Here is a 25,349-nt window from a genome sequence, read left to right on the forward strand (position 1 = left end):
GTGTGACTCTTGGAAGTTCCAGTTGGACACCGCTTAAAATTAAGGCTTGTCGAGCGATCTCTGTACGCGGATAGTGGAAACTAGTAAATGATGGCACTCCTCGTGTCATAGTGAAGTATTGAAGTGGTGGTATTTTCAATGTGATAAATATTCTCCAACCACAAAATAGAGGATTAATCGAGAAAATTGATGGGTTGCCCTACAATGTTGAGCATAGGTTATATGAGCCATGATGGGCAATGGAATCAAGCTGTAACACGAGATGAGAACTATTCAGAGTTGTAACGTTGTGCAGGTTATGAGAAAGATTATGGAATCATGTGATAATGATTAGGTTATGGAATAGGTCTGATGACTAGTCAAGATAAATGTGTAGACCATTCATGGAAAGGAACATACCCAGGAAGTCACAGTGATTTATGCATATATGAAATATGTTAGTATACCACTATTCCTATGATGAGGGGTAGTCTCATGGGTTTATATAAAACACATATTGCCGTTATATACGGATGTGATAGGACACCAAATGGACTAGGTTCATGTGTGATCCGGAGTGTACTGGGTACATGTTTTGCCGTTATATATGGATATATTATAAATATGGATTCCCCTATGCACTGGGTGCACATTATATGACTTGATGTTATTACCTGTGTGCGGCTTATGTGCTTGGAGACTGTTATTACCTCTGTGCAGCTTATGTGCCCAGAGACTGTTATTACCTCTGTGCGGCTTATGTGCCCGGAGACTATTGTATTCTCTGTGCGGATTATATTCCCAGATACTATTGTTATCTTCTATAAGGACTATGATCCTTGGAAGTATCCTAAATTGAGGAGATGACTGGTATAAGTGAGAGGTTGTATGTTTGTGCACAACTGAGATTGTGCCATGTAAATAACGCAAGATGTGATGTCATGTACTTGTAAGTAGACAATAAAGTGTCAAAGTGGATATCAGATGTGAGGCATAATGTGTAGGAGTTTTTTGAGGTGTGATCTTGAAGCACACTGTTGTGTGTTTTAATTAAGTATGATATAATTTTCGGCTTCAAGTGAGGTTGTGAAGTTTGATGGGATTCTCATCCTATGTGAAAGAAGTAATAGCTTGATTAAGCATTGACAGATTGAGTAAATGTCTTTCTAGGAAGGCTAGTGAGGATCGAGATTTTAAGTTAAGGCAGTAACCTATTACCCTTTCATGAAAGGTTAATTGTGATGGAGTCAAGTACGAATGTGTAATAATAGTTGGAAATTGAAATTGCAATTGGTTAACTAAAAAATTGATAGTTTTGCTTTATTGGTAGAGTGACTTATGGAGTATTGTATATTGTATATGCAACTTATGGTGGGAGATGTGTTGAAAATGCACAATTTCGATGTTGTTTTTGGCTCGATACTACGATATATGGTCATGTGCTTGTAGTAGCCTGAAATATTTTGAGAGATTTGTATATCCACTGATGTCGAATTTTAAAAGTAATGACAATGATGGATTTAGTTCCATATGACAGGATAAGTAGGTTCTGAAAATCCCTATATGATGGGACCTAATTACAAGAGATATGATATGATATATTCGAATGGTACATCAATGGATAAATGTGATGATCATAAAATTGAGGTATACAGGACTGAAATATATGTGAAAATTTATAGCATGAGTATAGAACGATATGTAAACAAAGTTCTTGGTGGAAATCTTAGGCAGGTGCCTTGAATGTGAAAAATCATTGATGGATTGTATGTAAGCCTTGAGATGACTAATTTGATGAAGAAATGAACAATTGATGTAAATTGTAGGTACGGCCTTATATGTAGAATTTCATGAGTGGATTTGTGGTTGAAGGCTTTGGAATGACCAATATGATATACAAACTATAATGAGTGGTCCACTAGGTAAAAGTGAAAGGGGGTGCGATATTGATTCGCCAATGTGTTTTGGTGGAAGTTAGTAAACCTGTAAGGTTAGATGTGATATTAAGGTACAGAAAATGTGCATGTTCTGTATTGGGTGCAGAAGTGCAACTGCACGTTCTTAGATTAAAAACATGGGTAGGAATACACGTATGTACAACCTGGGGCTAAAGGCCGTAAATGGGGATTATTCCCTCACAGAATGAAATTACCATGAGCGTAAACTATATGATCAAATCGGTGAAATTGCACTGAGGAACTGATGATATTCCGGAACGGTATTTAATGTGAACTAAGATATTTAGAAACTTGAGTTGTATATCAAAGTGAGGGAAACATTCTAGAGTTTGCAGGACTAAAACTCAATCGAGGAAAATTTCTGGTTGAAATGAGCCATAGGGTGATATGTGTCAGTGAGGCAAGGATTGAACGTTAGGAAAATGAGGGATTGAATTGCCCTAGATTTAGACTAGATATGATCCTATATGGATATTTGTGATAAGCTAAATAGGTTATCACACTCTTCAAAAGAAATTATGGGCTCTATAAGTAAGATAACCCAACTAGTGGAAATGAATTGGTCAATCAGAGAAAGTTTGCAACTGCGTCGTTATGTTCTGGATGATCACATGTGGTGATACCAGATGATATTGAAATTTGGGAGAACCTGAAGACTCTCATTGGTCCCATTGAAATACTGGACCACAGTGAAAAGAGATTAAGAAGTATAGTAATCCCTATGTTAAAGATTCAATGAGAAGGTCGTACACCTGAGGACGTTACTTCGGAACGGGAGGATGAATTAATTTTCCAGACAAAATTTCAAAAAGGAGGGATGAATATAACACCTCGTATGTCTAAAATGTATTATTATATATGAAAATATGGTTTAAAGGGTAGGATTAGTGAAAATCCTGAAATTAGGGCCAAAATACGTAAAAAAGGCAAAATGGTAATTTACCAAACACGCAACCCTAGGCATGAAAAATTGAGTAAAAGGTCTCAAATGGTAAAAATAATGCCAGAAATGGATTCAGAACGAAAAATCGAGTGGATAGGCAAGTTTTGAAAATTTTGATGAATAGTGATTTTACCAGTGTAAAATACTGCAGTATAATTGTACCGATAAGCGCGAAAATATGATCAGTATTTTTAGAAAGTAAAAATATGACGTGGACGAGAAAAATACGTAGGTTATGAATTTGTGGATTAAATTAGGTGATTTAAGAAAGTTAAGTGACTTGTGGGACCCACTTAAGTGACTTAAGTGGATAAAGTGACTTGAAATCTGATTTTCCTCCCACTTTCTCTCTCCTCCTTCTCCTTCTTCCCGTGGAAGTCTTGGCCATTGTTGGGGTTTGAGCTCTTTGAATTCCAACTCCCTTTTCTAGCCATTTTTAGGAGAAACTCCCAACTACAAAGTTGTTCCCCACCCTCTTGTGAATGACTTTCAGAGTGCATCTTGAGGGGAGCATTGTGGAGGGAGATATACCCCAAAGTGAGCCATAAAATTTGTGATATTTTGGAGAGTTTTTTGGAAATCCTTGTGTTGATTCATTGGTTGGAGATCATCCCATTGGATCCTAGGAAGCTATTGGTGGTAAGTTTTCTTACTCTTTTTGAGTTTTAATGGAGATCATAAATTGGATGAGGTTTTGATGATGTATGTTGAGTTATGGTAGTTAGGAGCATTAAATGGTATGTCTCCTTTGGAATTAAATGCTTAGAATGATAAATGATTATGATTGATGTAATAAAAATTATAGTGAATTGGAAATTATAACTTAGGTAATTTTGTGATGGGATTTCAATACTTTGTGTATTGGTGTGGAGGTAGGATTGAATAATTGAATTATGGAGCATTGGTATGAATTAATTATAGGATTAAAGGATGTGTAAAAGTGTTAAATTGAATTGAAAGCCTTGGTGTATGCTTCTTGGAAGAATTCGAACCATAAAGGGAATTTAGGAAAAAATAAAGTGAAAAATGTGGTTTAATCAATGGTTGATGCTATAGTGCATGATTGGTGGATTAGTGAGTTAGATTGATGATTAAAATGGTTGAGCTATTTGAAATGAATGTAAGATATATAGTTTTTTGTAACTAAATGAATAAAACCAAAAAATCAAAAAGGAGAAATAAACCCTATGTAAAGTAAAAAGGGATTTTTCTGTTGCATTAACTTTTTTATGTTTTTGAATTGTAATTGAATAGGTTTGTTGTTTGTGAGAACCCGTTGAATCACTATAATTTTTGATTTTAAGGGTTCTCGACCATTAGGCCTATGTAATTAAGTTGGGTAGTATTGTTGTGTATTTGAATTTATGGCAATACATGTGTTGATGATCTTGGTATTGGCCTATATAGGTTGCCTCTTACGGACGCAATAGAGGAGGATTAAACTTGGAGCTTATGTTGTGGAGCTTTGTACGGAGTTGAGGTAAACCTTTGGAACTTGGGTTTTATTCCCTCGTGTGTTCCGCCACACCTGGTGGAAGGTTGTGGTTGGATTTTGTGTTTTTGACATTATGTGAAATTGTATGTTCATGCATTGTTGCTTGAATTGTGTGATATATCTATGATCTCTGGCCAATAGAAGTGTGTGGTTTGGACTTCCGCTGGAGATATCCCTTTGGGAGATTCCGATCGGGTTTTGCCGTGGGCAGACTCTGGGAGCGGTACCAGGATGATCCAAACGTGGGACTTCCGCTAGATAGGTCTCTTGAGGAGTTCCAGTTGGGTTTTGCCATAGGGTCATCTCATCCATGGGAGAGGCACTAGGAAGATTCCCAGGAGTTATATGACGGGGTCCTTGAACGAAATCCTGCTATGGATGTTCTTGGATGTAAGCCCAGTTGGTTGTGACTTTGTATGTTATGCATTTTACATGATGTTTCTTGTTCCACATTGAGTGAGCCATGCGGTGGAGTGATCCTCTAGTACCCTTGGTTTAGTGAGATATATTTGTATATCTCACCCTGCGTTTGGGGACATCATTTCAAGTTATGGTGAGCATGGAGGACCATCGGGCAAGAAGCTTGCGTATAAGAGTTTGAGCATGATGTGCATATGGAGGGCATGGCATTTTGGAGGAGTATTATTTGATGCACATAACATTACATTTAGTATTTTGGACTTAGATCATGAACATATTGCATGTTATTATTGCCATGCTTTTGGGTGTTCATGACTAGATTCTAAGTCTATGTAGTTGTTGTACATTGATGCCTATGGTTTGTATTGACATTTAGAGTGAGCATGGGACTTGTCCATGGCCACATATTTTGTTCTTAAAGGCATTTGGAAACTTGTGTTGTAAATAGACCATTTGATGTTTAAATGGCTATGGTATTGGGAATCATTGTAATTGACATATTGGATAATGATTATGCATGATGGAAGGGCCTATAGCCTACATTAGTTCTTGTGTAAGTTGTATATTTAGTAGTAAAGTGTCGAGCGTAGAATACATAACCTATTTGGTGTTTTAAAAGCTGTCATCTGTCATTTGACAGTAGGGTAATCGATTACTTTTATTTGGTAATCGATTACCTGTAACAGAGGACGCAAGATTTGATCCACTGTGATCAAAGTAATCGATTACCTGAGCATAGGTAATCGATTACCTAGTTCAGTAATCAATTATCTATGTCAAGGTAATCGATTACCCAAAACAGGGGAGCCCAAATTGAGCTACTGTCTCATTCTAGAACTTTTGGTAATCGATTACCTCAAGAAGGGTAATCGATTACCACTGTGTAATTTTTGAAAATAAGTGTTTTATAACCTAGAGTTAAGGGTATTACTTGGAGGGGTTGTAATAAATGAGTTTTATACTTCCGCGAGTTTTGCATTTACAATTATGGTATTGTTTTTAATTGATTATGGAATTGGTTAATGTTAACTATAAGGATTTAAAAAAGAAAAGTTTACCCGTAATTTAATTAACTCAATGACTGTGATTGTAACTGCGCTTAATACCATATGCAATGATAACATTACCGGTATGTAACAGGCTGTTACATTAAGAGTAGATGGAACCCAACTGAATTCCTATGTTTATGGATTAAATTATGTCGTAATTTTCTTTTTTATAATTGAATGAATTTGTCTATGTTTAATGCTTTTTAAGAGTTCGCTCCTTGTAGACTGATTTAGGAAAATTGTATGAAAATAGGGATGTTGGTGCATGAACCGTGAATTTGATAAATTTATCGTAATCCTTGTGATCTAGGGATAGATATAGGGTAATTATCCAATCGTGTGATTCTTTTAAGATCACATAGAATTAAGGTAACAAGGGATTGAGCCTTAATTAATTTAGAGGAATCGATTGTCATTATATTAAGGGCATTTTTTAATTAGGGGAAATCGAAACCTTAACTACGCTTTTCTTCATTGTCAAAACGCACTCTTTTTAATTTTGAATTCTTATGCTTTTAATCGATTTTAGTTTTAATTCAAACTTCTCATAATCGTTTGTCCAAATAAAGCGCAAATATTGAACTAGTGCTTGAAATATAATCCTCGTAGGAATGATCTCGTACTCACGTACACTTTTATTACTTTTACGATCGGTGCACTTATTGAAGTCGCAACAAGTTTTTGGCGCTATTGCTGAGGATTAGAATCTTCAACATTAGAAGTAGCTATAAGTACTTTAGATTGGATTTTTAATTTTCTGCAATTTAAAATTGTGCACTTCAATTTTTTGCATTTTTATTCAGTTTTAGTTTTTATTTTTAATATTTCTATGTTATGGTTTATATGAGGTACTGTTAATCCATCTTCTTGCAGCTCGACCTATAGATAGAAAAGACAGCTGGACCAAACAGAAAAATCACAAAAAGAGAGAAAAGAAAAAGAAGCTTCAAGCTCTACTGAACCAAAGGAGGAAAACATGGCTGAGGACAACCAAATACAAAATCTTCCATGGGCATTGAGGGACTACATTACTCCAAGTATTGTTCGGCCAAACGTGGATGCTAACAACTTTGAAATCAAGCCCTTATTGTTGTCATTAATTCAAAAGGAACAATTTGGAGGAGGAAGCGCAGAAGACCCACATCTTCATGTAAATTTTTTTCTATTATTGTGTGACACTTTGAAGATGAATGGAGTTTCTCGTGATGCAATCTTTCTAAGGCGAAACCTTTACACTAAAGAAAGATGCAAGAACTTGGCTGCAGACACAACCTCAAGGAAGTATCACAACCTGGGATGATCTTTCAACAAAGCTTTTAGCCCATTTTTTTCCCTTTTCGAAGTTAGCCAAGCTTAAATCTAATATAGCTTGCTTTGCTCAGAAGGACAACGAATACCTTTATGAAGCATGAGAAAGGTTCAAGGGATTGCTCAGGACATGTCCGCAACACGGGTTACCGGCTTAGGAAAAAGCTTAGATCACTTCAAGATGCTTAATTAACGCTACAACAGAAGGATCTTTGAAAACAAAGACTTTAGAGGATGAATTGGAGCTGCTGGATCTTTAGCCTCTCAAGAGTTTGACAATGCTCCAGTGCCTCAGAGGAGAGTAGTGATCATGAAGTTGGAAGGTTATGATGTGTTGTTGGCGCAGAACGATCAGATGATGCAGATGCATAAGAAGCAACAACAACAACAATTAGATGCTCTCACTAAATAGTTAGCTTCTCAACAAGTCTCTTACATTAACACTCCTCTGGCTATTTGCGAGGTCTGTGCGGGTGAACATGCTACTGGAGAATGTGATGTCATAGAGGCATGTAAGAACCCGCACCGTTAAATTGAGAAATTAATTAAATAAATATGAAATTAAAGAAATAATTCCATATTGACCCTAATAATTATGATAATGCTTGAATAATTATGGTAAGTGATTTAATAACGCTGAAAGTCACTTTTCTGACGAAAAGTGCAGATACCGGTTCCGCTCCTCGGTATAAATGCGTACCGATGAAGTATCCCGGAAAATTATAATAAGTGTGAAAATATTCCTAGAAAAATATATAGGACTAGTAAAAACAAGTTTCAAGTCAAAATAATGAGAATTGCTGTCAGAACTGATACTGACTATGTAAAAGCGCGTTTCTGCGAAAAATAAAATAAAAATATGACAAATCTTAGAAAAATGAGTAGGTTCAGATTCCAAAATTTGGGATTAAAATACTAAGCGTAGTTATTAGCATTAATCCAGTGTGATTAATTTAAGTGGCCTATAAATAGACCTTTTCACACAACCCTAGGCTGATTCTTCAGCCTTTATGGGTGGGTTTTGGCTACTGAGTGTGTCTTCATGCTTGTCACCTTCTTCCATGGTCTTTCTTGCTTGAAAAACATCTCAAGTCATCTCTTTTCCATTGATTCTTCTCCTTTATACATGGTAAACACTTGGTAGAGTGGTTTGTGAGGGTGGAGTCTGTCATTTTCTGAGCTTTGGCCCCTGTTTAGTAGTGGTAAGGAATCTGACTTCTTGGTTGTTGAAGAGGGAACCATTTTCTTGGTTGTGGGAGCTCCAAGGAGTGACCTTTGAAGAGAAAGGACCATTCTTGTGGAGGCATTTTCGTGTTCCTTGTAGTCAAAACCTTTGGAGCTGATTGGTGTGCTCCAAGAGCATTCCTTTTCTGTTTTGAACCTTTGGGTAAGCTCCACCACCTTTGATCATGAGTTTCCTTGGTTAAAAGTGGGATCTTGTATGAACCTAAATGTCTGTAAAAATGCATGCTTGTTCGTTAAAATGGATTAAAAATGGAACCTTGGGAGTGATATCTCACGAAATGCAGAAACTGCATTTTGTCGCGAAATATCCAGATCTAATATCCGGATATTGGCATCCGGATATGGTCTTTGTGATATCCGATTATGAATATCTAGATATGATATCCGGATATGATATCTGAATATGGATATACGGATATGGCTCCGACATATATCCAGATATTCTGGGAATTTCGATACAGTAACTGTACTGTTCATACAAAATGCTATTTTGGTTTTGTGAACCCGTAATTGGTTAATGTGGACTTCTGTAATAATTAATCTAAGTCAGAATCTAAGTGATTAAGGGCTTATGGCTTTGTGAGAAGCCTAAAGACATGAAACATAAAAGGAAGGCGTGGTCTTTAAGTCATATGCTGGTAGAGTGTGAATATTGATATGATTATTGGTCCCAAACAGATTATGAATGTGCTGTGTGTGGACTTTTAGCGGGTGTGGACCTTGGATTGGATTGATCGCTTAGAGGTAAGCTTTCGTGTCCTCAGTTTAGCCATTGTTGGTTCCACCATACCCCATGGGGGATGGTTTATATGCATGATGTGTTTTCATGTATGGATTTTGAAATGTTGTTAGTTGTTATGTGCAAGGGCCTTATAATATGCATGTGTTGTTCCACCTAGACAGTAAGCCTAAGTTTGTGGCGTCATACAATACTGCGACTCTGTAGGTGGGTGCAAGTGGCGTCTTGCACTGATGTAGGTAATAGACGTATGTAAATCCTACATTTCTCTGGCCAGTAGAATATCTTGACACATATGACATGATTATCTGCTGCATTGCACTGGTTTTGGAACTGATATTGTATATTTCTTTTAGAACTTATATTTCACGTGTAAGTGAGCTTAGGGTGGAGAAATCCTTGAGGACCCCTTGCCTTACTGAGATTTCTGTTTAGAGATCTCGCCCCACGTTTGGGGCACATATTTCAGGTTCAGGTAACTCAGGGGTTGAGACCTCGGGCAGCAGGAGGCCGGAGCTTAGTTGACTGATGCATGATGATTATACTGCTTTGATTGGATGCTGCTTTATTCGTATTATCCTGTTATTTGACTTGTGATTCTGTTGGGCTTTGTTGCCTTATTTGGTGAGCATAGAGGTTGTCCTTGCCGCGTTGATTGACTATGTTTGACTAGTATTGAGTTATTTAAATGCATCAGGATTATGCTCCAGACTACGTGTTATAGTTCCGTGAGTTAGATATTCACCTTTATTTATATATTGAGGTTATTAAGTGTATTTAGCTTTGTTGCAAATTACATACAGGCAATATTTACGAAAAAAGATTAAGTAATCAACTTGGTAATATTAATGACGTCATAATTGAAAAGAAAAAGTTATTCCGCAATTTTAATTAAGCGTAGCTTAATGCGATGACATGATAACAAATCGGGTATACACGGGGTGTTACATTTTATGGTATCAGAGCACTTTCTAGAGAAAAGTCTGTATGTATTGCAATAACTTAGGATGTTGTGCTGTAAGTCTTGTCTTGTGTGTTTCTCTGTTTGGTTTTGCTATGATGATGCAATTGTGACCACATTGCGTGGGCCTGATCAACTCATTCTTTGTGGAACTTATGCAGAGTCATGGTAATGCCTAGGAGAAACCGAGAGACGAACGAGGATCAGCCTTATCCTGTCCTGACTGCATTAGCTGAGATGCAGGCGGCTAGACTAGCCAATCAGGAGGCCGCTAGATTGGCCAACCAAGCGATGAAAGACGTCGTTCGCGAGGCGAATCGGAAGCCCACAGAAGATATTCTTGAGGCGAACAGGTTGGCGAACATAACCATGATGAGGGTCATGTTGGAGGAGATGCGGGCTGGCCGCAATGAGGGTCAGTTCCCTCTGCCACCACCTCCATCGCCACCACCACCACCGCCTCCACCCAGTCTTCAGGACGATAGCCTGAGTCACGTGGAGGGTATCAGTCATCATACTAGGGTGATGGAACCCTAACATGAGCCTATGGAGGACCGTAATGTGATAGACTGCCGGCTTAATGCTTTTCGCAAGCATAAGCCACCTTCCTTTGATGGATCTTATGATCCTATTACTGCTGCGAGATGGCTTCAGGCGTTAGATAAGATTTTCCGAGGCATGCAGTGCACTGATCTGCAAAAGTTGATGTTTGTGACATATATGCTGGAGGGCGATGCACACGAGTGGTGGACGAACACCTCTCAAGCTTATGAGATGCAGGGTCATGTTATGACATGGCCATTCTTCGAGGACTGCTTTTTGGGCAGATACTTTCCTTATGATGCTCAGGAGAGGAAGCAGGGAGAGTTTGACCGATTGGTGCAGGGCTCGTTGTCTGTTGACGAGTACTTGGCTAAGTTCAATGAACTAGTCAAGTTTTCACATTTCAAGATCTCTATGCCTACTCCATCTTTCTTGGATGCTAAGTTCCGTAGGGGACTTAATGAGGAGATAGCTGATCGCATTGCTGGAGCTGCGTCGAGAGACTTTGGGACACTGGTACAGCAGTGTCGGGACATCGAGGATGTATGCATCCTGAGTAAGGCCAAGAGGGCCAAGGTTGCTGAGGTCAAGGGAACTTGTAGTTCCATTTCCTGGAAGGACAGGAAGTTTGCTGGTAAGGGAAATGGAAAGCAATTAGCTGTTAGGCAGGCGCCTAGTCAGTTCAAGAGGACCTCTTCGCAACAGGGAGATTTTGTTAGACCTCTTTCCACTCCTAGATGTTCAAGGTGCAGAAAAGAGCATGCAGGACGATGTGCTACCGGCCAGCTGATCTGTTTTCACTATGGCAAGGAGGGCCACTATTCCAAAGATTGTCCATCGTCGACGGCGAGAGCTGCAGCGGTTCAAGAAGTTCGTTACAGATGGTTTCTATTGCATCTTCTGCGACACCTGTTGTGCCACCTGCCACCGGCTGCGTGTATACGCTAGATCGTCAGCAGTCGAATAGAGCTCCGGACCTTGTGAGAGGTACCGTTTCTATTGGTGGTTCTGCAGTTGATGTGTTACTTGATTCCAAGGCTACACATTCCTTTATTGCAACCCCGATTGTTGTGGGGCTCGAGTTTCCCATTGTTGTGCTTTCTCCACCGTTGCGGGTGACCACCGCCGCTGGAGAAAAGTGTGATACCTCCACTGTGCATCGAGATGTCGTGTTTCAGTGGGATGGCCGTGATTTTTCGATAGATCTGATAGGATTGCCGATGGCTAATCTGGAGATCATTCTGGCCATGGATTGGTTGCCCAGAAATTATGTGATGATTGACTGTTGTGCCAAGCGAGTGGTGATGTCTTCGTGTGATTCCACAACCAGTTCCTCGCCTTATATTTCAGTGGTGCAGGCTAGGAGAGCCTTGAGAGCAGGGGCATTTGGTTATGTCATGTTGGGAGGTTTGGTGAGTGGGACACAGGAGGATATCGCTGGCATTCCTGTGGTGAAGGAATTCCTTGAGGTATTTCCTGAGAAGATTCCTGAGTTTTCGCCATAGCGGGAGATAGAGTTCTCCATAGACTTGTTGCTTGGTGTGGGGCCCATTTCTTTAGCTCCATACCGGATGTCACCACCAGAGTTGGCGGAGCTGAAGAAGCACATTGAAGATCTTTCAGCGAAAGATTTCATTCGAAAGAGTGTGTCTCCATGGGGAGCACCGGTCATCTTTGTGAAAAAGAAAGACGAGACTATGCGATTGTGCACCGATTACAGGCAGCTGAACAAGGTGACAATTAATAACAAGTATCCTCTTCCTCGTATTGACGATTTGTTGGATCAGCTTAAGGGTGCTTGTGTATATTCAAAGATTGATCTCTGGTCCGGATACCATCAGATTCGGGTTAAGTCAGAGGATGTCCCCAAGATCGTGTTTCGCTCGAGATACGGTCACTTTGAGTATTTGGTGATCCCATTTGGACTCACCAATGCACCCGCAATGTTCATGGATTACATTAACAGGATTTTCTAGCCGTACCTAGATCAGTTTGTGATCGTCTTCATCGACAATATCTTGATTTACTCCAAGACAGAGGAGGAGCATGCTGAGCACTTGATGATTGTGTTGCAAGTGCTGAAGGAGAAAAAGCTTTATGCTAAGCCTTCGAAATGCGAGTTCTGGCTCAAGTCTGTGAAGTTTCTTGGGCATGTGATTTTTACTGAGGTAGTTGCAGTGGATCCCAACAAGATTGCGGCCGTGCTAGATTGGAAGAGGCCCAAGATAGTTACTGAAGTGAGGAGTTTTCTGGGTTTGGCAGGTTACTACCGGAGGTTCATCAAGGGATTCTCCATGTTAGTTCTACCATTGACTCGCCTTACCCGGAAGGAGACTCTGTTTGTATGGACTCACAAATGTGAGGAATACTTTTAGGAGTTGAAGGAGAGACTGACGACTGCACCTGTGTTGGTGCTTCCTCATCCTGCTGAGGAAGTTGAGCTTTACACTGACGCCTCTGGAAAGGGGCTGGGATGTGTGTTGATGCAGTTGGGCAGGGTGGTTGCCTATGCTTCGAGGCAGTTAAAGCCTCATGTGGAGAACTACCCGACTCGTGCTTTGGATTTGGCTGCTATTGTGTTTGCTTTCAAGATTTGGAGGCATTATCTCTATGGCATGAAGTTTGCCGTGTTCAGTGACCGCAATAGCTTGATGTATCTGTTTGATAAGAAGGAGTTGAACATGGGACAGATGAGATGGATGGAGTATCTGAAGGACTACGACTTTGAGCTGAAGTACCATCCTAGCAAGGCCAATGTGGTAGTAGCTGATGCTTTGAGTCAGAAATCCGTGAGTCTATCCAGTTTGACCATGGGTGACTATGATATTATTGAGCAGTTTCGAGATCTGACGGTGACCTCCTTGTTTGGGGGTGCACTTCTCGAAATGGAAATCGTGCAAGTTGAAAATGAGCTCATGGAGAAGATTAAAGAGGCGCAAGTGCAGATAGAATGCCTAGATAATGTGAAGAACCAGGACGATGTGTCTTGGAACGAGGATGGTTTGTTGACCTTCCAGAAGAGGATTGTGGTTCCTCGGGGTCCTTTGACTGTTGAGGTGATGACAGAGGCTCATAAGGGCCAGTTTACTGTCCACCCTGGTGCAACAAAGATGTACCAAGACTTGAAGAGGAATTACTGGTGGTCGGGCATGGAGAAAGACATAGCTATTTTGTGTCCAAGTGTCTGATTTGCCAGAAGGTTAAGATTGAGCACCATAAGTCGTTTGGTAAACTTCAACCTCTTGAGATTCCGGAATGGAAATGGGAGATCATTTCCATGGACTTCGTTGTGGGATTGCCGAAGACTCAGGCTGGTTGTGACTCTATCTGGGTCATTGTGGACAGATTGACCAAATCTGCCCATTTTCTTCCAGTGAAGGTGAGCTTCACTACTAAGCTGTTGGCCAGACTGTATGTTTGCGAGATTGTGAGACTTCACGGGGTGCCCGAGAGTATCATCAGTGATAGGAACCCGAAGTTTACATCTCAGTTCTGGGAGGCGTTGCAGGAAGCTTTTTGGTACTCAATTGAGATTGAGTACAGCCTATCACCCTCAGACTGAAGGACAGACTGAGCGGACCATCCAGATCTTAGAGGACATGTTGAGGGCTTACACCTTGGAGCAGGGTTCAGCATGGGATAGGTACCTGCCATTGGTAGAGTTTTCGTACAACAAAAGTTTCTATGCTAGCCTAGGCATGGCACCCTACGATGCACTGTATGGTAGGAGGTGTCGGACTCCTACCTGCTGGTCTGAGGTTGGAGATAAGGAGCTTTTTGGCTTGGACTTTGTCCAAGATACTACCCAGCATATCCAGTTGATCAAGGAAAAGCTGAAGCAGACGCAGAATTGCTAGAAGAGTTACTATGATGTTAAGCATCGTCAACTGGAGTTCAGTGAGGGTGAGCACGTGTTTGTTTCACCTGTCACTGATGTTGGTCAGGCCCTCAGAGTGAGGAAGCTGAGCCCGAGATTCATAGGGCCCTACCAGATCCTTGGTAGAGTAGGACTTGTTGCCTACCGGCTTGCCTTGCCCCCGAACTTGGCCAACATCCACGACGCGTTTCACGTGTCTCAGCTTCAGAAGTACATAGTAGACCCTTCGCACGTGGTGCAATCAGATGATGTGGAAGTTCGGGAGAACTTGAAAACTCCCGTCGGACCACTCAAGATTCTCGATCGTGGCGAGAAGAAGCTTAGGAGCAAGATCATTCCGATGGTCAAGGTGCAATGGACGGGAAGAACTTTGAGGAGTGTACTTGGGAGAGAGAGGACGAGCTTCTCCGGCAATACCCCGAGTTTCGGGACAAGTATGTTTCTGATTATGAGGACAAAATTCTAAAAAGGTGGGGTGAATGTAAGTACCCGCACCGTTAAATTGAGAAATTAATTAAATAAATATGAGATTAAATAAATAATTCCATACTGACCCTAATAATTATGATAAGGCTTGAATAATTATGGTACATGATTTAATAATGCTGAAAGTCGCTTTTCTGACGAAAAGTGCAGATACCGTTTCCGCTCCTCGGTATAAATGCGTACCGATGAAGTATCCCGAAAAATTATAATAAGTGTTGAAATATTCCTAGAAAAATATATAGGACTTGTAAACAAGTTTCAAGTCGAAATAATGAGAATTGGTGTCAGAACTGATATTGGCTATGTAAAAGCGCGTACCGGAAAAGTACTACGAAAAATAAAAAAAAATATGACAAATCTTAGAAAAATGAGTAGGTTCAGATTCCAAAGTTTGGGATTAAAATACTAAGCGTAGCTATTAGCGCTAATACATTGTGATTAATTTAAGTGGCCTATAAATAGATCTTTTCACACAACCCTAGGCTAATTCTTCAACCTTTATGCGTCGGTTTTGGCTGCTGAGTGTGTCTTCATGCTTGTCACCTTCTTCCATGGTCTTTCTTGCTTGAAAAACCTCTCAAGTCACCTCTTTTCCATTGATTCTTCTCCTCTATACATGGTAAACACTTGGTAGAGTGGTTTGTGAGGGTGGAGTCTGCCATTTTCTGAGCTTTGGCCCCTGTTTAGTAGTGGTAGGGAAGCTGATTTCTTGGTTGTTGAAGAGGGAACCATTTCCTTGGTTGTGGGAGCTCCAAGGAGTGACCTTTGAAGAGAAATGACCATTCTTGTGGAGGCATTTTCGTGTTCCTTGTAGTCAGAACCTTTGGGGCTGATTGGTGAGCTCCAAGAGCATTCCTATTCTGTTTTGAACCTTTGGGTAAGCTCCACCACCTTTGATCATGAGTTTCCTTGGTTAAAAGTGGGGTATTGGCATGTTTAATGAATTGTTTAAGTAACCAACCTATATATGAACCTAAATGTCTGTAAAAATGCATGCTTAGTCGTTGAAATGGATTAAAAATGGAACCTTGGGAGTGATATCTCGCGAAATGCAGAAACTGCATTCTGTCGCGAAATATCCGGATATGATATCCGGATATTGATATCTGGATATTGACATCTGTATATGGGCTTTGTGATATCCGGATATGGATATCCATATATGGCCCCAATATATATCCGGATATTCTGGGAATTTCGAGACAGTAACTGTACTGTTCATACAAAATGCTATTTTGGGTTTGTGAACCCATGATTGGTTAACGTGGACTTCTGTAATAATTAATCTAAGTCATAATCTAAGTGATTAAAGGCTTATGGCTTTGTGAGAAGCCTAAAGACATGAAACGTAAAAAGAAGGCGTGGTCTTTATGTCATATGCTTGTAGAGTGTGAATATTGATATGATTATTGTTCCCAAACATATTGTGATTGTGTTGTGTGTGGACTTTGAGCAGGTGTGGACCTTCGATTGGATTGATCGCTTAGAGGTAAGCTTTCGTGTCCTCGATTTAGCCATTGTTGGTTCCACCGTACCTCATGGGGGGATGATTTATATGCATGATGTATTTTTATGTATTGATTTTGAAATGTTGTTAGTTGTTATGTACAAGGGCCTTATAATATGCATGTGTTGTTCCACCTAGACGGTAAGTCTGAGTTTGTGGCGTCATACAATACTGTGATTCTGTGGGTGGTGCAAGTGGCATCTTGCACTGATGTAGGTAATAGACGTATGTAAATTCTACATTTCTCTGGCTAGTAGAATATCTTGACACATATGACATGATTATCTGTTGCATTGCACTGGTTTTGGAACTGATATTGTATATTGCTTTTAGAACTTATATTTCACGTGTAAGTGAGCTTGGGGTGGAGAAATCCTTGAGGACCCCTTGCCTTACTGAGATTTCTGTTTAGAGATCTCACCCCACGTTTGGGGCACATATTTCAGGTTCAGGTAACTCAGGGGTTGAGACCTCGGGCGGCAGGAGGCCGAAGCTTAGTTGACTGTTGCATGATGATTATACTGCTTTGGTTGGATGCTGCTTTATTCTTATTATTCTGTTATTTGACTCTGTTGGGCTTTGTTGCCTTATTTGGTGAGCATAGGGGTTGTCCATGCCGCATTGATTAACTATTTTTGACTTTAGTATTGAGTTATTTAAATGTATCAGGATTATGGTCTGGACTACGTGTTGTAGTTCCGTGACTTAGATACCCACCTTTATTTATATATTGAGGTTATTCAGTGTATTTATTTAGCTTTGTTGCAAATTACATATAGGCAATATTTATGAAAATAGATTAAGTAATCAACTTGGTAATATTAATGACGTCATAATTGAAAAGAAAAAGTTATTCCGCAATTTTAATTAAGCATAGCTTAATACGATGACATGATAACAAACAGGGTATACACGGGGTGTTACAGAGCACAAGAGTCTGCTGAAGTGAATGAGATCTGGTATAATCAGAAGAACTAGTGCAACCCCATGAGCCAGGCCATGTTACAATCTCTGCTAATTGTTCTTTTCCATTTAGCAAGGCCATGTTACAATTCTAACAAAGGCCTCTTGATATGCTTTATATATCATTAAAAATGTGGAGAGTGAGAATATAAGCAAGCCTATGATGGTGTTCATTTAGTGAAGGATGAATGAGACACAAACTCTCAAACACTTGAGTGTGAGTAAATTGAAAATCCTAGTGAGGGGGTGTTTTAGCTAAATTTTCCTATTCTTTGTCTTGAGAATTCTTGTTACAATTATATGATTGATGGATTACAAATCTTGCTTGAGCGATGCATCATTATTGTTCTATAATTAAGTCTGAATACTTCATAGTCTTGTTTCTAATTTATTCTAGTTGATTGTTGAGGAAAACAATATTCAAATCTGGGAATGGTTGATATATACCTTTAATTTATTATGTTTTTAGGACTAATATTACATGATTTACATAGAGTCAAAGGCATGAATACTTAGGTTTTATAGTTAAAAAACATGAAAGATGGAATGTGATCTAACGTAATTCGTTCTTGTGTGTTTTGAAGGAAAATTGACTTAAATGGGTGCAAGGATGAAGTAAAAAACTTGGAGTAGGAATGAAAGATCAGAGAAGTCCGGGAATGCACCCAAGAAGAAAAGAAAACAGTGAAGGAGCGCATTGAAACGCTACAAAGTGTGTTACAACGCGCAAATCACGTGAAAATCATGAAAAAAGGTTCGGGAGGAGCACAGTTTAACGTGCTCCAGAGCATTACAACGTACTACAACAAAGGAAATTTCCTTCGATGAGCGCGTTACAACGCGCTAAAGAGCGTTAAAATGCTCTCCTACAATTAAAAAGTGTAAGCTAGCGCGTTAAAATGCTATAACCAGTGTTGTACCGCCCATCTATGATCCAATAAAGGCCCAACTCGTTGTTTTCACTTAGAGCACGATTTTCACTATTTAAAAGGGAATGCCAGATCCATTAAGAGAAGCTTTTGATAATTGAGAATAGTGAACCCTACTTTGGAGAGAGAAGCACGTCTTTCATGCTTTGGAGTATCGGGAGCGAGTTGAATTCAAGAATAAGCTGGGAGTTTTAAGGTCTCTTCACGCCTTGACACCAATGGAGTTTGGAAAATTTTCTTTAGTTTCTCTTGTCTTTGATTTCACTATACTAGGCTAGATTTTTATATAGTTAAGAGTATATGGAACCCAATTGAATTCTTATGCTTATCGATTAAATTGTCTCTGTAATTTTGCTTTTTATAATTGAATGAATTTGTCTATGTTTAATGCTTTTAATGAGTTTGTTCCCTGTAGACTAATTTAGGGTAATTGTATGACAATAGAGATGTTGGTGCATGAACCCTGATTTGATAAATTCATCATAGTTCTTGTGATCTGGGGATAGACATAGGGTAATTATGCAATCATGTAATTCTTGATATTAATGCATGTTTTCTTGAGGAATAGCCAGGGAACTAGGATTATTTTAATATCACAAAGAATTGAGGTAACAAGGGATTGAACCTTCATTAATTTAGAGGAATCAATTGGCATTATATTAAGGACAGTTACTTAATTGTTTAATCTATAACATCATAATAAGGAAATTGGGGGAAATCGAAACCTTAACTACATTTTTCTTAATTGTCAAAACACTCTTTTTAATTGCTTGTTTTTAATTCTGAATTCTTATGCTTCTAATCGATTTTAGTTTTAATTCAAAGTTCTCGTAATCGTTTCTCCAAATAAAGCGCAAATAGTGAACTAGTGCTTGAAATCTAATCCTCGTGGGAACGATCTCGTACTCACGTACACTTTTATTACTTTTACGATCGGTACACTTGTCGAAGTCGCAACAATATCCATATTATCTAACAACATAAATCAGGGACATCTTTGTGTACCTGAATGTTTAGGAGCGGTAAATTCCCTGCTTTGTAATCTGCAGGTCAATAAAAATGACAATAATAATAACTTTTGTAGGAAAATAAAATTACAATTTTATTGTGGAATCGCTTCATCCTAATGTCAAAATTCACAAAATTCACCTTCATATACTTTTTGCACAAGGGGAGTAACAATCATGCCTGAATATGAACCACCACCTATGTAAAGTTGATTTGATCTGAATTTAGGGTGATCCACAAGCCACTAGAAAGAAGATAAAACAATCACAACTTCCAACTATCATACGCAAAGAACATCAAATACAACAGCAACTAGAAGTTTCCTTGAAAGTAATAATTAAAAAACATTGTGAACCTTTCTCAGAAAATCATACATATGCTCCACCCATTGCTTGTCATTGCTATAATAACCTTGTTGGGTTTTTGAGTAAGAAAATCCGGTGCCAACAGGTGCATCGATATATATCATGTTGAGTACCTGAAAACTTATATGGATCGATCAGTCAATAGGAGTTATTTCTAAGAGCTTGAAGGTTATTTACATGTACACGCACGACCAGATTTTATCAATCTTGCACGCACATGTCATAGGCCCATGATTATTTCAAATAAAATAATTTAATTAAAAAGAAAAAAAATATAAATGTAACTCTAGTGGTAAAATTTAAAAATATAAATATAACTAACTTTACCAAGGAGGAAGAATAGTAAATAACTTAATGAAGAAAAATACTTACTATTTGTGTTAAGGTAAGTGTTAACCTTTTAATATGTAAACTTTGAATAATGTTCCTTTAAATTAAGTTTATTTGTAAAGTATACAAATAATGATGTTTCACATGAAATTTAAAGGGTTAAGGGTCCGTTTGGATATGCTTTTTTCCTTCAAAAGTTGCTTTTTTTCTTGAAAAAAATAACTTCTCTTTTTTAGTTCATTTGGATGTCTGCTTTCAAAAAAAGTAAAAGTCACAAAAAAAGTCAAAAATCTACTTTATTTTAGAAGCTAATAATTTTAACTTCTAAAAAATCCGAAGTCAAAAGTCAAATATTTTTTTCAAAAACTAAATATTGTTATAAAAATATAAATAGTTTTAACTTTTGTAAAAAATATTTTTAAAATAATGAAGAGATAAAAGTTACTTTTTGATAAATGGGCTCTAAAACCACACTGTAGTTGAAATTAAATTTAAGGGTGGATCACACTGAGTTTTTATTTTTGATAAAGAGTTTTTTTAAAAATAAATAAGGCAAGTCTTGGAACAACAGTAACTAGCTCCTTGTGATCGAAAGGTTACGCACTCTAGTCTAGGACACATTTTTTTACAAAAAATACATGAGTAAGACTGTGTACAATTCACTGTCACATCTTTCCTCACAATTCAAAAAGCCTAATGCGCATACAAGTAAGAGTGTATTCATTCTTAATTTAATTTGAAGTACATTGCGATCATACTTGACATAATTAAAGTGAAAACGTTATTACTGCTTCTACGCTTTAAAGATAATCTCACTTTAAAGTAACCTTATTCAAAATTTAGATATTGAAAATTTAAGACATATATTAACACAATAACAAAATTTACAGAGATTTATGAATAACGTTATTGTTTAAGACTTATATTTATTGATTGCTATATATATATATATATATATATATATATATATATATATATATATATATATATATTAAGAATATAAAAATATAAATATTATTATTTTTTATTTAGTAATTAATAAGATTTTTTTTTTTGATAACAATTAAAAAGATTATTAGGAGAAACAGTTAGGTGGATTTAGAATTAACTCTGCAAAGTGAATACCTTCGTCCAAGCGTTTGGATTCAATTGAAGTTCTGGAAAACTCCCATTAACATTGTCATAATTAAACTTTAATGGTCCTGCAAAAGATGTTAAAACAAGCAGCGTAGCTTCACCGAGTAAGGAAAATCAATTGTACCATGAGCAACCAAGTCTGCTCAAGATTTAATATGGGCTTCTTGGACTCACGAAATCCTTTAATTAAAGAAATAGAACTAAATCCTTATAATAGAAATTACTGAAGTCTAAATACTTTAATTAAATGACTCTAATTAAAATTAAATTTTGTGTTTTACTTATTCAAATTATGAAACTTAAACTCAATTTATGAAACTTTTCTATTTTTTCTTTTATAAAATATCCTTTTTGTTAGTTTACTATTTTATACACATATTGTCATTACAAGATAAATTTATACATTAAAAGAGAAAATTAAATTCAATGCTAAGGGTAAGTAGTTGATAACAATAATTATACTATCCTTACGTAGGCTTATAATTTATTAAATAATAAAAAATGAACTATATATATTTATGTATTCAATGATAAAAAATTATTATTTGAGATAACAAAAGATATATATAATACTAATTTATTTATTACTATTATTTAGTTACATAGTAAATTATAATTTTATTTATCGAATCGTAATTTTATAATAATATATTTCAAAGCATCGTTCACTCTTTTTCTATTGTTATGTGATTTTCTTGCATGAAAACGTTTATTAAATATTAATTAAGTCAATAAGTTACCTAAAATATACTTAAACGATAAATTTGACAAGTCATCCTATTCAACCTAATAGGAACGTCGGCTTCCTAGGATGACTGTATTGACTCAAATGATATCTAAACACTGCAATGGCCTTTGGTAAGGAATATCTGCAGGGAGATTAATTCTGTATATCGAGATATTAATTTCTCACAGAAAAAATACTATATTTTTTGTAATGCATTAGTAATTGCTATTTAATACTGTTTATTTCAATAAATATAAAAATATTAAGAGGATTTGTTAGAAAAATGTTTACCATTTTCATAGAAGAAAGCAGAAAGGCCAGAGCAACCAGGACCTCCAACAAGCCAAAGCAGGAGTGGATCATTCATGGGACTACTTTCAGATTCAACAAAATAATAAAATAGTTGCACCTCTTCTCTTTCACCCACTCCTATGTACCTTCATTATATGTTGTATCTTGTATGTCAGTGTCACTGAGCAAGCACAGTTTAATCATTATTACTAGCCACTCTCATGCCTTCATCAATTTGTAAGTAATAGTAACTCACCCGGTTTCCAACATGAATGGAAGTTTCCCAAAACCTGGTAGATTATCGACCAAGAAATTTGAAGACGTGATGTGCAACAAATGAAGTGCAGTAAACAAAACACACCATGACTTCCAAACGCTAGCCATTGTGTTGTGCACACTATATATGATACTAGAAGTAATGGAACAACTTAATATAAAGGTGGCAATGTTCGGCTAAGATCAAGATCCGTAAACTTGGGTACTAACTATTAGAACACTTGATCACTACGTTAAATCTCTTGATTGGTGATTTGAATTCAATTAGTGTTTGGAGATCTGTGCTGCCCATTAATGGCTTGGCGTGAGTAAAAAGGGTCAACATGAGTTGAACATACAAGATTGTTTGTCCCTCAAGTAATCTTGGATAAATTAAATTCCTTTATCTTTAGGAACGTTGTATAAAAAAAAATTATTATTTTATAGGACCGTTATCATTATTTAATTCATTTAAAAAATAATTCAGTTTAAAGGATCATTGTGTAATTGTCACATTGCTGAACAAGATAGTCAAGCTATGAATTTAAATAGCCAAACTCTATTTTAGCAACGAGATTTTTGCATCATATATTTCAGGAAAGAGCTTATAAGCTGCCCTATGGTTTACTCTTTTGATCGGCTTTCTCTCCTTGGTTTCTTGGTTTTTCCATTCATATTTAGTGTTTCAAGGCACTATTAACTACAAAAATGGGTAGTAATTTCTTGGAGAATGGTGGGTGTGAGGTTTTGGGTTTCACCTGCATTCGGTCCTTACTTGGGAGTTTTAGTAGGGTCAGTGACAATGGTTTATAACCAGTTTTATTCTTAGATTACTTGAAGTCAGCTATTTCAGCTTTGGGAGGTGGTTTTCCAAGGATAATAAGACAGAGAGACGATTAGGGCTGGGCATGGGTTGGGTCGAGTCGAGTTTTTGTGCCGACCCGACCCAACTTGGTTTTATAGGTCAAAGTATTTTGACCCGACCCAATTTAATTTGATCCAAGTCAGGTCTGATTATTTGAATCTTTTTTGAATTGATTCAGAATTGGATCAAATCCGACCTGACTTGGTTTTTGAAGTCGGTCTGACTTGGTTTCAAAATCGGGTCAAATCCTACCTGACCCACTTTTAACTTGGTTTCAAAACTTGTTTTTTATTTGATTTTTTATAGTTATTGATTTATTTTTTAAACTCAAGTAATTTAATTATTTATTTGTTTTAAAATATATACATTACATAATAAATTTAATATTTGTTGAATAGATACCAATTCTTCAAAAAAAAGTGCTAATATTACTATTCCATGGTACTAATAAGTGTCATGGGTAGCTCATTGTAACTCATAATTGATATTTGCAATTAGCAATTATCATGATTTTATTGGATCACCAAAATGCTCCAAATTGATGATAAATTAAAAAAAACAATCCAAGCATAAAATTATCCCATAAAATATCAGCGTAAGGATTCCATTTACTCAATGTAAGAAATTAAAATTAACAGATATTTACAAATAATTTCTGTAGTATGACTAACTCTTATTTAATCAACACTAGTAGTGTTTACAATCTATCTCATTTCTTGACTACCCCATGGAATCTTGGAGGCTTATAGAACATAAAATCTTCAGGTAGACAGAATAACTATTATCCTATCACATGTTCTATCAAAATCAAAGCTTGTGAATTTGTAATCCCTTCCGGATTCAAAGTCAATTGATCACAGATGTATTTTAACATTGATCTCCAATCACTTATATAATATGATCTAATTTCCCTCTCTACCGTATCTGCTATAGTACTACTAAAATTTAGAACACACAAGTTACCTTGGCTCGTATTCCAACACCTCAACAAGTTTGTTTTCATTGTTATCGGGAAAAGAGAGAACATAAGCCCCAAATTGTCTTACCGTGATTTTTGGTTTTTGTTATGGACCCGTATAAAGGGCCCATAGAATGACAGGCCTAATAAGGGGTAATCCAAGATTCAAATCAAGTATAGTTATGGATAGTATCCATCAAAGATACTAATCCTAATACGACAGCATAGCGGACAGACCTGAGCCCTTATCAGAGGTACTAAAGGCCCACATCACATTACCCACATGCAACCTCTATAAATACAAGGTAAACCTTAAAGGTATGTTACACTCTCTCTTACTGTTATGCTGTCACTGTGCACACACACCCCTTTGGCTAACGCCATTAGTAGTCTATTGTACACAGTGATCTGCTTGACTCAAGGATATCTCTTCCACAAATATCTTGGAGAAGGCACTCAAGGAAATCTCACAGAGAGTATCATTAGAGTAGTCTCTTTATAATTGGGTATGTCTTTCCTTAGACCAGAAGTTATTACCTAGACTGTGTTCTAGAAGGCATCCTTTAACTGTATACCTCGTCTGCCTGAAACATGGAGACTCATAGGTATACTGTTGGGCTTGTCCTAAAAGAGCACAGGGCTAGGGTGATAAGATGAAGGAATTCGTCAAATCTCTGTGAGAGATTAGGTTATCTGTAAACCGGAGAAATCGGGATGACATTTACAGGGACTCGGGAATCTATGCATAGTAAAAGAGATCATGAGATGATCTGCCTTTAGAGTCAGTAAATTGAAGATTCCCTATTTCGAATAAAGCTTACCCTAAACCGCAAGGGTTGATACGCTTCCTTACCCTAGGTTTTATGGGAAGGTAACCGAGACGAAAAGAAATACATACGGCAACCAAATATGTGTAATAGGATGATCAAGTCATTAATCTAACTAGCTCTGGGGCAACAAAGCATTGCTAGTGCTCTGTGTTGTCATTAAATGGGTTATGGGCTTGTTGGG

The 25,349-nt window shown here is 37.5% G+C and overlaps 1 protein-coding gene and 1 non-coding gene across 2 annotated transcripts in view; both read right to left on the reverse strand.

Moving 5' to 3' along the window:
* LOC133317966 (serine carboxypeptidase-like 17) overlaps nucleotides 1–22,644 on the reverse strand; it is a 39,535-nt gene extending 16,891 nt beyond the window's left edge. Inside the window, exons 1-6 of the mRNA XM_061519879.1 lie at nucleotides 22,517–22,644; nucleotides 22,261–22,406; nucleotides 21,231–21,307; nucleotides 19,766–19,888; nucleotides 19,552–19,654; nucleotides 19,408–19,445 (exon numbers count right to left, since the gene is read on the reverse strand). Of these exons, the coding sequence (XP_061375863.1) occupies nucleotides 19,408–19,445; nucleotides 19,552–19,654; nucleotides 19,766–19,888; nucleotides 21,231–21,307; nucleotides 22,261–22,406; nucleotides 22,517–22,644 (615 nt within the window). The remainder of the gene's footprint in view (nucleotides 1–19,407; nucleotides 19,446–19,551; nucleotides 19,655–19,765; nucleotides 19,889–21,230; nucleotides 21,308–22,260; nucleotides 22,407–22,516) is intronic.
* On the reverse strand, nucleotides 7,194–7,300 carry LOC133317967 (small nucleolar RNA R71). Its single transcript, XR_009752410.1, has one exon. It is a non-coding gene; the product is annotated as a small nucleolar RNA R71 (small nucleolar RNA).
* Nucleotides 22,645–25,349: the final 2,705 nt, after the last annotated feature.

Source organism: Gastrolobium bilobum, unplaced genomic scaffold, assembly GCF_033153095.1.
Source record: "Gastrolobium bilobum isolate Gb01-03AN ecotype WA unplaced genomic scaffold, APGP_CSIRO_Gbil_v1 utg187581, whole genome shotgun sequence".
Lineage (NCBI taxonomy): Eukaryota > Viridiplantae > Streptophyta > Magnoliopsida > Fabales > Fabaceae > Gastrolobium > Gastrolobium bilobum.